The 12131-nt window shown below is 38.2% G+C and overlaps 1 protein-coding gene across 1 annotated transcript in view; it reads left to right on the top strand.

The window, feature by feature from the left end:
* The first annotated feature begins 2611 nt into the window (after positions 1–2611).
* slc22a5 (solute carrier family 22 member 5) overlaps positions 2612–12131 on the top strand; it is a 31525-nt gene continuing 22005 nt past the window's right edge. Inside the window, exons 1-4 of the mRNA XM_034177988.1 lie at positions 2612–3578; positions 3649–3752; positions 10112–10266; positions 10388–10559. Of these exons, the coding sequence (XP_034033879.1) occupies positions 3189–3578; positions 3649–3752; positions 10112–10266; positions 10388–10559 (821 nt within the window). The 5' untranslated portion in view covers positions 2612–3188. The remainder of the gene's footprint in view (positions 3579–3648; positions 3753–10111; positions 10267–10387; positions 10560–12131) is intronic.

Below are 12131 nucleotides of genomic sequence, written 5' to 3'. Positions count from 1 at the left end.
GCTGGCGCTCTGCCTGGGTTCCTGTGTCATACATCATACGGACAAAGTGAGGAACCTTGGGGTAATTTTTGATCCCACATTGTCTTTTGACCTCCACATCAGGGATGTTACTAGGACTGCTTTTTTCCATCTGAGAAATATTGCGAGGATCCGCCCCATCCTGTCCATGGCTGATGCTGAGACCCTGATTCATGCTTTTGTTTCTTCTAGACTAGATTACTGTAATGTTCTATTTTCAGGGTTACCACAGTCCAGCATTAGGGGTGTTCAGCTGGTTCAGAACACTGCCGCCAGACTTCTGACACGTAGCAGAAGGTCTGAACATATCACACCCATTTTGGCATCTTTGCATTGGCTCCCTGTCTCTGTGAGAGCAGATCTTAAGGTTTTGTTATTGACTTATAAGGTTGTTCAAGGACTGGCGCCATCTTACCTGGCTGATCTGGTGGAACTCTATGTGCCGGTCCGGGCTTTGTGGTCGCAGGATGCGGGACTCTGTGTTCCCAGGGTGAAGAAGAAGTCAGCAGGTCAAAGAGCCTTTTTGTATCGTGCACCCACCCTGTAGTCTTCCTACGACCGTGAGGCAGTCTGAGTCTGTGGACATTTTTAAGTCAAGACTCAAAACCTATTTTTATTCTCTTTCTTATGGATAGTTTTTATTTTTATTTGTTTTATTCTTTTACTTCTGTTTTTATTTATGTATTTGAATTTTTTATTCATTTTTAATTATTTATTAAATTTTATGTTGACTTGTTTTATGTAAGGCGCCTTGAGACGGCTTTTGCTGTGATTTGGCGCATTATAAGCTAATTAAATTAGTTAAATTAATTAATTAAAAAAATTAAATTAATCTTTCTTTAAGGAACAGTGCTTTTAAACATCTCAATAATTCTCTCATGCATTCATTGACAAACTGGAGATCCTCTGCCCATCTTTGTTCAGCCTTTAGTAGGGTTGCATATGAAATACTGGTTCCTTTTAAGAATCGTTAAGAAATTATCCGATCCACCGGCATCAATAGCCTTTGTGCTTAACGATTCCCTTATCAGTCCTTCAATTCAAATTACGCTGCTTCTGCAGCGGCTCTGCTTCAAGCTTGAAGCAACGAAGCAGCACTGCGACCTGCTGCTTTACTGGTTCTCTGCTTCACTGCTTTTCAGAAGCGGCAGGTCTGCAATTTCTTCATTAAAAGCCATTTAAAGATGTCAATCGTGAGTCACCTTTGTGCTGATTGAAGTCACTAACTGGGACTCTTGTCTTGCTGCGGGCAAGAAATGAGAATCATCCTCCTTTCCATTCCTGTTTTGTGGGACTAAGTGCTCAGTTTGAAACACTTTCAGCTGGAATTAAGAACTTCAAAGCAAATTGCAGTTTTAAATCAAATTACACCTCTTTCCAAATGCTGTAATACACACACCAAACTACAACTGACCAAAATGAGACATTCTCCGTTCTTTCTGAATTACATTAATGTTGACGTGCAGCGCAGCCGGCTGCAAGAGCTCAGCTCAGGGTCTATGGAGTTACATTTGTCTCATAATATCGGAAAGAAAATGCTTTTCATAAAAAACTACAGATGTTGTTTATTTCTGTTTATGTCCAGAGATCGAGGATCCATCATGTACATCAAGGATACAGAAACCATGTACAGATTTTATTGATCCATTTTGAAGGATCCAGTGACCAATTTCATATTTATTTACTTTAAGACTCAATAAAATGGTGTTGACATACAAAACCTGTAAAGCCTACTTTTAGTACACAGAAAATTCACAAGACGTATTGATAAGGGAATCAATAAGGAATTGGATCGATAAGCGGAATCGATAATGGCATTGATAAAATGTTATCAGTACCCATCCCTAGCCATCAGTGGATGGAGCTTTTGTACTAAATCATGATTAAAATCACTGTTGGCATCACCAGTTTTAAACAACATTTAATTGCTTTGCACCACATTACTAGCCCTAAGTTGGCCTGTCCTGACTTTGTTTGCTTGTTTGTTTGTTTGTTTTGGAATGTGTTGCATGCATGAAATACATTAATTGATGGATGTTAACAAATTAAGGTGAGCATAAAAATATGAAATATCTTGGGTTCATATTGTTTCACTGTACAACAGGTACATAGCATGTACTACAAAGCCTTCTTATCCCTTTACCTATATCTTGTTTTTGTGTCTCTTGAGCTGCTGTGACATTGATATTTTGCCCCGAAGGATGATGGTAATAAAGTTGATCTTGTCTTGTCCTGAGAATTCAACATACACAAGATTATGAAATAAGCATATGAAATAAGCATAAAAACAAACAATATAACACACATTCAATGATCTGGTGTGGAGTCAAAATAACAGAAGGACAAATAAAAATAGACGTACACTGAATAAAAGTACTCGAAAACATCAACTCGAAAAGCAACTTTTGCCTGACCCTGTTGTGATGCAAAAAGTGATTTGTAAGGGTGGGCTGTTTTACTGGATTACATAAGTAGCCGGGAGACTCAAAAATATAACATGAGCCACATAACCAGCCAACTACATAAAGAAGGGCACTTGTTTTATTTCCTCTGGGCATTCATTTTGGGACAGGCCAAATTTCACTTCAGGTCACAGTAACCAAAGAAGAATGTTTCCAGTGTATTAGATCCAAATTCTTCAAGGTAGAAAACAAACTTTACTTTTAGGAAAATTGGCTGTTTTTTATATGTACATTTGCTTCTGCATGATTTAAAATAGTCCAGCTGGAGTCTAAAAGCTTCTTAGAGTCCAACCACATGTACTTCTTTGGGGTATTTAAGAGCGTGCGGAATGTTGTTTTGAAAACTTTTACCTCAGCAGGGAGCGAGTGCAAAGGTTAGTAAAGCTTTTGATAATTTAAATCATTAAATTCTCCAAAATCAAATCAGCAAGAGACGGTTTTCCATTCATTAATGTAATGACATGACTTTCTTGTCGGTTTTTGGATGTACACAAAGTACATCGAACAGACAGACGTAAGGAGTTCTCCACTTTGGGCTGAAACAGCTGTTCCTTTGAAAAGAGGTTTTATTCACTTTCAGGAGAGGAGAGCACAGTCTTTCAGTGGGGAACCCATCCCACAGAGGCACCAGCTTCACTCAGCCCCACCAGTCTGTCTCGAGCTGAAGACTTTACGAGCCACATCGCAAAGAAACACATTTGAAACAGAATGGCTGACTATGAAGAAGACACTGCCTTCCTTGGACAGTCCGGCCCTTTCTTCTGGACCACATTTTTCCTTCTTAACACAGTTTTCATCTCGACTGGATTCAATGGGCTTTACATTGTCTTTGTTGGTGCAACTCCCAAACACAGCTGTCTCATTCCGGAGGTCAACCTAACACAAGAGTGGAGAAACGCCATCATTCCCGTCATTGTAGTGGACGGTGAACAGGTGCCAAGCCAGTGCAGCAGGTACAGGCTGGATGTGGTGAGAAACCTTTCGGCTCAAGGATTTATTCCAGGGAGAGATTTTAACCTCTCTGACCTGGAACAGGAGCGCTGTTTCGATGGATGGAACTACAATAAAGACATTTACCAATCCAACATAGTGACTGAGGTCAGTATCAACCTGTATATATATTTGTTTGGAAAGAACTTTTGATTCAAATCTTCATCTCTTTTAACAGTGGGATCTTGTTTGTGACAACCAGTGGAAAGTTCCCTTTGCATCCTCGACTCTCTTTGTGGGGTACCTCCTTGGCTCCCTAATCTCAGGACAGGTTTCTGACAGGTATTCTTTCTTTTCAGTGTAATACCCTTCAGTGCTTAGTGCATAATATTTTTAGATTCTGCACAGGAGGGTCATTTATATTAAGACATGTTATTGAAGTTTTGAGAGAATAGACGTAAAAAGTGATCAACTCAATGAGTTGATGCTACACACACTTTGACAATCTGGTCTAATTGGCTTTTCATTTAATGATAAGAGCATCATCTGCTCCAGCAGTTTACCTTCAGCAAGCCAAGCAAAGATCTGCCTAATGTGGGTAGTGTTACTTTTTGTCGGGTTGATCAATGACTGAACGCATCAAAAAAGGTGAAACATGGGTGAATGGGTGAAATACTGCATGGCTTTGGAGAATGGTGTTCAGAGTTTGACAAATTTATAAGACCACATAATTGTATGTGTGACGATATAGAAATTACTGTTTTATGTGTGGCCTTGTGAGTAACTTGCTTTATATGCTGTATTTATTAATTTGTTATTTATTTACTTCAGCATTTAAATTGGCAAAAATCTAGCAAGCTTCAAATCACACCTGTATTCTCACTGTACATCTGGAGTTTCAAGGGTGTGTGTGCAGTGCAAAACCTGTGCCAAAACAACATGTTGATACAGACAAGGAGCCTCATTTATAACCATTGCACATGCACAAAACTGGACCTAAAAGAGTTGCACAACAATTGAAACACATATGTTGATATATAAAAACAAATTAGTGGCAAAATGTGCCCCATACATGCTTACGTTTATGTTAGCTACATATATGTTCGTTAGCTTACCTGGAATTTATCCATCTCTGTCATGTTAGTTATAGGCTAACCTGGCCTACATGTTGCTGCAGCCACAAGCCTCGAGCTCTCTTTAACCGGGAATATTACACCTTTATATCCTTTTACTAAGATACTTATATCATGTCTTCATCCTTATCTAGCTGGCTGTAGCACCGTTTATTGTAGCTTACAAAATAATTGGTTCTTTTCTGTTTGATAACCCACATTATTCATACTTTTGTCCACATTTATTTTTACATGTATTTGTTAATACCATTATTGTAGGTTTAACTACGCTATTATACTTTATACACTAATTACCATTTTTGTTTATCTTGTTAGCTTGCGAGGTACGGTTGGCTTACTAACGGATAATTTAGCGCTTTTAACTAGAACTAGCTTATTTTTGTTATTTACAATTTTATTTTACATGGTGTCGATTTTTAATGATTCATCAGTTTATGTGTTCTTTTTAAAGATATCAACATATAGTACCTTAGTTTTTAGGTTTCCATTTGATAGCTTTTTATTTTCCTATAGTATGCTAGCAGAGTTACTTTAGATAGATAACTATACACATTACATCATAGCTTCTGTTTCTATAATAAAATAACATGACCAAATCTATACTTTTTAGAGGAGGTGATGGTCTAGTGGTTAAGGTGTTGGGCTTGAGTCCAGAAGATCATGGGTTCAAATCCCCGCCTGACTGCAAAATCACTAAGGGCCCTTGGGCAAGGCCTTTAATCCCCTATTGCTCCCGGTGTGTAGTGAGCGCCTTGTATGGCAGCACCCTGACATCGGGGTAAAAGTGAGGCATAATTGTAAAGCGCTTTGAGCGTCTGAGGCAGATGGAAAAGCGCTATATAAATGTAGTTCATTTACCATTTACTTTTTTCTTGAGCCGCTTGGGTGGGTAGGGAGAGTTCCCATGGGATAAAAAAGCTTTTCAACCTACCATCCCTAGGCACCTAAGTGGCTCTACTCTACTCTCTTCTATTCTTCTATTTTACTCTTCCTTTTTAGATATTTCGATATACCTTAGTATACTAGCATAGTTCCACCTTAGAATTGGAATATAATATATAAATCAAATCAAATCAATTTTATTTATATAGCGCCAAATCACAACAAACAGTTGCCCCAAGGCGCTTTATATTGTAAGGCAAAAGCCATACAATAATTACAGAAAAACCCCAACGGTCAAAACGACCCCCTGTAAGATGGGACCTGATTATTCAAAACCTTATAAGTAAGAAGAAGAATTTTAAATTCTATTCTAGAATTAACAGGAAGCCAATGAAGAGAGGCCAATATGGGTGAAATATGCTCTCTCCTTCTAGTCCCCGTCAGTACTCAACTGCAGCATTTTGAATTAACTGAAGTCTTTTCAGGGAACTTTTAGGACAACCTGATAATAATGAATTACAATAGTTCAGCCTAGAGGAAATAAATGCATGAATTAGTTTTTCAGCATCACTCTGAGACAGGACATTTCTAATTTTAGAGATATTGCGCAAATGCAAAAAAGCAGTCCTACATATTTGCTTAATATGCGCATTGAAGGACATATCCTGATCAAAAATGACTCCAAGATTTCTCACAGGATTACTAGAGGTCAGGGTAATGCCATCCAGAGTAAGGATCTGGTTAGACACCATGTTTCTAAGATTTGTGGGGCCAAGTACAATAACTTCAGTTTTATCTGAATTTAAAAGCAGGAAATTAGAGGTCATCCATGTCTTTATGTCTGTAAGACATTCCTGCAGTTTAACTAATTGGTGTGTGTCCTCTGGCTTCATGGATAGATAAAGCTGGGTATCATCTGCGTAACAATGAAAATTTAAGCAATGCTTTCTAATAATACTGCCTAAGGGAAGCATGTATAAAGTGAATAAAATTGGTCCTAGCCCAGAACCTTGTGGAACTCCATAATTAACCTTAGTCTGTGAAGAAGACTCCCCATTTACATGAACAAATTGTAATCTATTAGATAAATATGATTCAAACCACCGCAGCGCAGTGCCTTTAATACCTATGGCATGCTCTAATCTCTGTAATAAAATTTTATGGTCAACAGTATCAAAAGCAGCACTGAGGTCTAACAGGACAAGCACAGAGATGAGTCCATTGTCTGAGGCCAAAAGAAGATCATTTGTAACCTTCACTAATGCTGAAGGTTACAAATGGTAAGGTATATAAGGTATATTCAGTAAGGTGTATAAGATATACCTTACTGAATTTTCATGCAAACATTTTGATGATGGTGAAGCCAAACAGTGGAAAAATATGACTGACAATATTACGCGTATGATGCCATGTACTAGTGAGTCATAACTCAAACATTAATTTTGCTTCATAGCACATCACATATCCATGTACATTATGAGAAATACAATACAATACAGGGCAATTTACCTGATTCACAACATTCCTGACAGAGTCCTGTTACGCGCAATAGTGCGGAACATTATTATTGACTGTGTGTAATGGTTCACCAGCAATGCGTGCCATTAATCGGAACATATAGTAACAAACAGGTTGCAACAGTTCCTGAGGACTCCTGACACCTCTGCCCAGAATCATCACATTTGTGATCAGCACCCAAGAATATATACTTCGTGGCATTCGTGACTTGTCGTTGTTATGTGTAAACACATCAATAGGGACTGTTCAGTTGTTAAATACATAAGCCGACAGATCCAACATCAAATCGCATGTTTACAATTTCATCACTGCTGTTGTCTCACCCCACAGCTCGTTGAAATGTAATTATATTAGTGGTGGACATGAATGGATTATTGAGATAATTCGGACATGGTGTGACGCCCTGCCTGCTGCTACTGGCATGAAGCAAATCGTGTCCAACCTGCAATTTTATTTTAAGCATGGGTGCATGTCATTTTTACTGCTCAAATGTATTAAGGATGATTTTATCTGCCACAACAGTGCAGTGATGAAGAGGATTCTGAGACATCTGTAATAATAAATAATTGTTTACACTAATGCTGTTATTTGGAAAAAGTAGAGATTGATAAAGATTGTTGGGTACAAAATTTGTGTTTCAGAAAAGTTTATTTTCCTGCTCTTTCTCTTGGCTCCTTTCCACCCCAGGAATGTGACGTATAGTCCACGTCTCACTACATTTACAATAATGGCCCTTTCACTCCTCTTCCTTTGAAACACCTTAACGGTATAATACCTTTTTATTATTTACCAGCTAAGCCATAAAAATATGTTACTACTTTTATCAAAATTTACCTTGCTTGGAAACAATTTCCGAATTTGACGTAGGTAGGTTAAAATACAAGATGCTATGACACACTTTTGGTGGTAATGTCATTGATGACATGTAGGGTGGGTGAGTTCCAACCTTCACATGGTGCTACTATGCTATATATGCTAGTGTTAGCATCACGGAACAGTAGAAATGTGGTAGACCTTCAGATGGAGCAAAAAGAGACGCCAGAAAATATTCACATACACTTGAAGACAGTGACAGTGAACATTTGACCAGAGATCTCATTGGAAAGAACTTCAAATAAAATATGGCCATATTTCACAGAAAGGTTTTGCTACGTATCTGCTGTACAGGAAAGATAACACTCAAATAGTACTTCGTCTTTCATAGAAAACTCATACACTGACCTAACTTTATTTGCCATGGAATTTCTCCAAAATAAATATTTTGCCAGCAATAACATTTGCGATATACCACTGAAATAAATGTACTTTATAATAACTAGACTTCAACACAAAGGAATTTTCATCAATTATGGTGGAAATCCAAAGGGACTATACCTTTTAAACAGTGTATATATGTGTATGTACATGTATGATGAGATAACGTATTTAGAGACAAAGGTTACAATTGTTGTGACCAGAATTTGGTGTCTTTGAGAAAGTTCTGTTGAACTTTCTTACAATGGACTGGTGGCCTGTTAAGGCATTCCCAACCTCTCAGCCAATGACCGATTGGAAAGGCTCCAGCTTCCCCATGACCCTTAATCAGAATAAGCGGGTATAGAAAATGAATGAATGAACGAATGCTGAACTTGACAGAGATTAAAGTATTTGTTGTAAGTAGAATTAGTCAAAGTGGAATGAGTTCATGAGTGAAGTACCTCAGAGTAACCGTTGTACCAGCGTGACTGTAGAAAATGTTCAGGACACAGCACTGAGCAGTTTTCATGTTTAGCTGATCAGCAGCTGTGAAAACTATACACCAGCTGAGTTGAGCTGCTGGAGATGGAGGGGATATGGCTTTGTTGTTTAATATTTTTTTGTTTTGAATATTACTATTGTTTTTACTGCTATTTCATGTTACATGATAATGGAGACCAAAAACAAGTCAATGAGTATCATTTTCGTCAGATTTTCATGATTACTGTAGACCAACTATTTCCAAACAAAGGAATGTTGGGGCCGACTCTGAAAATCACCTGGAGTTCATCGAATCCTTTAAACACATTTTTTATCAACACATGAGATGAAGATGAAGTACGTCCACATATATTACATTGAACAAGCTCAGATGAATGAAGAACAAGAGCAATCTGAGATTTCTGACATCTACCAGTCTGTATCTGGATCCAAAATTCTGTGGACTCTTCCATGTCCAAATATCTATCTCTGGTGCAAATTTGTTGAGAATCTGTGAAGTGGTTTTGATGTAATCCTTAAAACCTATAAAGTGAAATCCTGAGCCAGGATCCAGATCCGGATCCAGATCACCTCCAAAATTCAGTGGAGTCTTCCCTGCCCTAATAAGTACATGTGGTGCAAATTTGTTGAGAATCCGTGAAGTAGTTTTGAAGTAATCCTTCAAAGCCTATATAAAGTAAAATCTTGATCCAGAACCCGGATCTCGATCCTGATCACCTCCAAATTTTATTGGTCTTCCATGGCCTAATTTCTGTCTGTGGTGAAAAGTTTGTCAAAATCCGTGCAGTAGTTTTGACGTAATCCTGCTAACAGATAGACAGACAAATAAATAAATAAATGTTGATGATTTTATTATGTCCTTGGCGGATGTGATAACAAAGAAATTAAAACCTTCAGCCCCCACCTTCCCGTGGCCCTTGAGTGTCAAACAGGTACAGAAAATGAATGAATAAATTAATTAACAATATTTATGCCTAGGGTTGGGGATGTGGCGTCTGAAGTGGGGCGTTGTCTCTGTATATGTTGATGGTATCAGTTGTCTGTGTGTCACACGTCTGGTCTGTCACACGCTGCACGTATAGATTTTGGCTCCCATAGACATATTGACTCATGTGAACTTCGTAACTCAGTGCAAACTCTGCAAACCTCTATGACCGCTGGTGTCAAGCACAGTCAATGGTGCTCAATTCAAAGCATCAAAACACATATTTAGGTGATGTATACCAGTAATATCCATTCAGATTTGTGTTCTATGGAGATTTAGCTTTAATTTGATGGCCTTTAAAAAAGAACCAACAAAGACGATGAACAATTTGTACACAATATCGGTGTGACAACACGATTCAAAAAGTTGGGGTGCATGGGGGGCAAATCTGGCCCCCAGAATAATACTGTTTTTGTTTTTTTTTGTTTTTGTTTTTTTTCATTCAGGTTTGGAAGAAAGAAGGTTGTTTTCATCTCTCTCTGTGCCCAGTCTCTGTCTGTCCTGCTTCAGTCCTTTTCTCATTCATGGAATATGTTCTGCATTATGTTCCTCTTTATCGGAGCTTCACAGATATCCCTATATATTTCTGCATTTGTACTTGGTAAGAGTTGTAAAACAGTCATTATTTCTTTTCATAACTTGATACATGAACAGTGTGCTTTTGCCTTTTAAATGAACTGGATGATGTTTCTTGTGTTTATTCTCATACTCATCTTGCACAGGAACAGAGTTGTTGAGTAAGACCATGCGTGTGCTCTTCACAACTCTTGGAGCATTCCTTTTCTACTGCATTGGGTACATGACATTACCCTGGATTGCATACGGAGTCAGAGAATGGAGGACTCTTCTCGCCATTTTGTCCACTACTGCTGTGGTCTACATTCCGCTGTGGTGGTATGTTTCTTATTATTCAATTATTGTGGATGAATAAGGGCAGCGCTAGTGGTGGGCACAGCTAACCGCAAAGTTAGCTTCGATAACCACTAACCCGCTGATTGAAAAGCACCTCTTGGGCATATACTGCAGTGTTTTGGGATTGCCTTTCACTGCTATGCTGATGATACTCAGTTGTACATGCCGAACTGCTGGTAATCTCATCCACATAAAATCCTAGGAAGATTGCCTTGCATCAGTGAGAAGAGGGATGTCTAGCAACGTCCTACTTTTAAACTCTGATAAGACTGAAATGATAGTTCTTAGTCCAGTGAGACATTGGCATCAATTTGACCAGCTAGCGCTTAGCCTAGGCTCATGTGTTATACATCATACTGACAAAGTGAAGAACCTTGGGGTAATTGTTGATCCTATGTTGTCCTTTGACCTCCACATTAGAGATATTACTTCCATGTGTGAAATATAGCGAAGATTCTTCCCATCCTGTCTATGGCTGATGCTGAGACCCTGATTTATGCATTTGTCTCTTCTAGAGTGGATTATTGCAATGTTCTATTTTCTGGTTTACTGCAGTCCAGCATTAGGGGTCTTCAGTTGGTTCAAAATGCTGCTGCCAGACTTTTGACAGAAAGCAGAAAGTTTGACCACATTACACCCATTTTGGCATCTCTTCACTGGCTTCCTGTCTCTGTGAGATTGGATTTTAAGGGTCTGCTACTAGCCTATAAAATTGTTCACGGACTAGCACCTCCTTACCTAGCTGATCTAATTAAACCCTACATACCGGCCCAGGCTTTATGTTCGCAGGATGCAGGACTACTTTGTGTCCCTAGGGTGAATAAAAAGTCTGCAGGTCACAGAGCTTTCTCTTATCGTGCCCCTGTTCTGTGGAATGATCTCCCTGAATCAATAAAATAGTCCGATTCTGTAGAGACTTTCAAGTCCAGACTTAAGACGCACTTATTTTCCCTTTCGTATGGCTAGCATATTGACATATTATGTTACTATGCTTTTTACTTTTACTCTTACTCTTTTACTGTGCTTTTTTTAATCTTTTAATTAATTTTATTTGGGTTTTTGAATTGTTTTGTGTGAAACACCTTGAGGCAACTCTAAAAAATAAACTCTAAATAAATTGAATTTAATTGAAAAGTTACTATAAACCGATAAACTGCAAAAAATTATCGCTAACCCCTAAGTTTTAGTATTGTCTCGGAACAGTGTTGGCTACTGATGAGCCAGTTTCGAGTTTAAGCGCCACAGGGGCTACTGAGTAAATTCAAAGGCAATCACAAACACAAAACGAAAAATAGATAAATTAAAAAATAAAACCCCAAACACTGTCATCATTTTTAGCAAAAGAAGTAAATCGCAGTATTAGAAGTCACAGTTTATCTCTGTATTATATATTTATTATAAACTGTTAATGGAACTACGACTCACCTTATTGCGTTCACAAACACAAAACAAATGTACAAAAGATAAATAAATAAAAATGCTGACTTTGAGCTGCTTACATACCGTTTTTGTCCACAGTTTAACTTCTTTTTTTCTCACCAGCACTTGTGTGCT

This window comes from Thalassophryne amazonica, chromosome 9 (genome assembly GCF_902500255.1).
Source record: "Thalassophryne amazonica chromosome 9, fThaAma1.1, whole genome shotgun sequence".
NCBI lineage: Eukaryota > Metazoa > Chordata > Actinopteri > Batrachoidiformes > Batrachoididae > Thalassophryne > Thalassophryne amazonica.
This window is presented reverse-complemented; position numbering and strand designations above follow the sequence as displayed.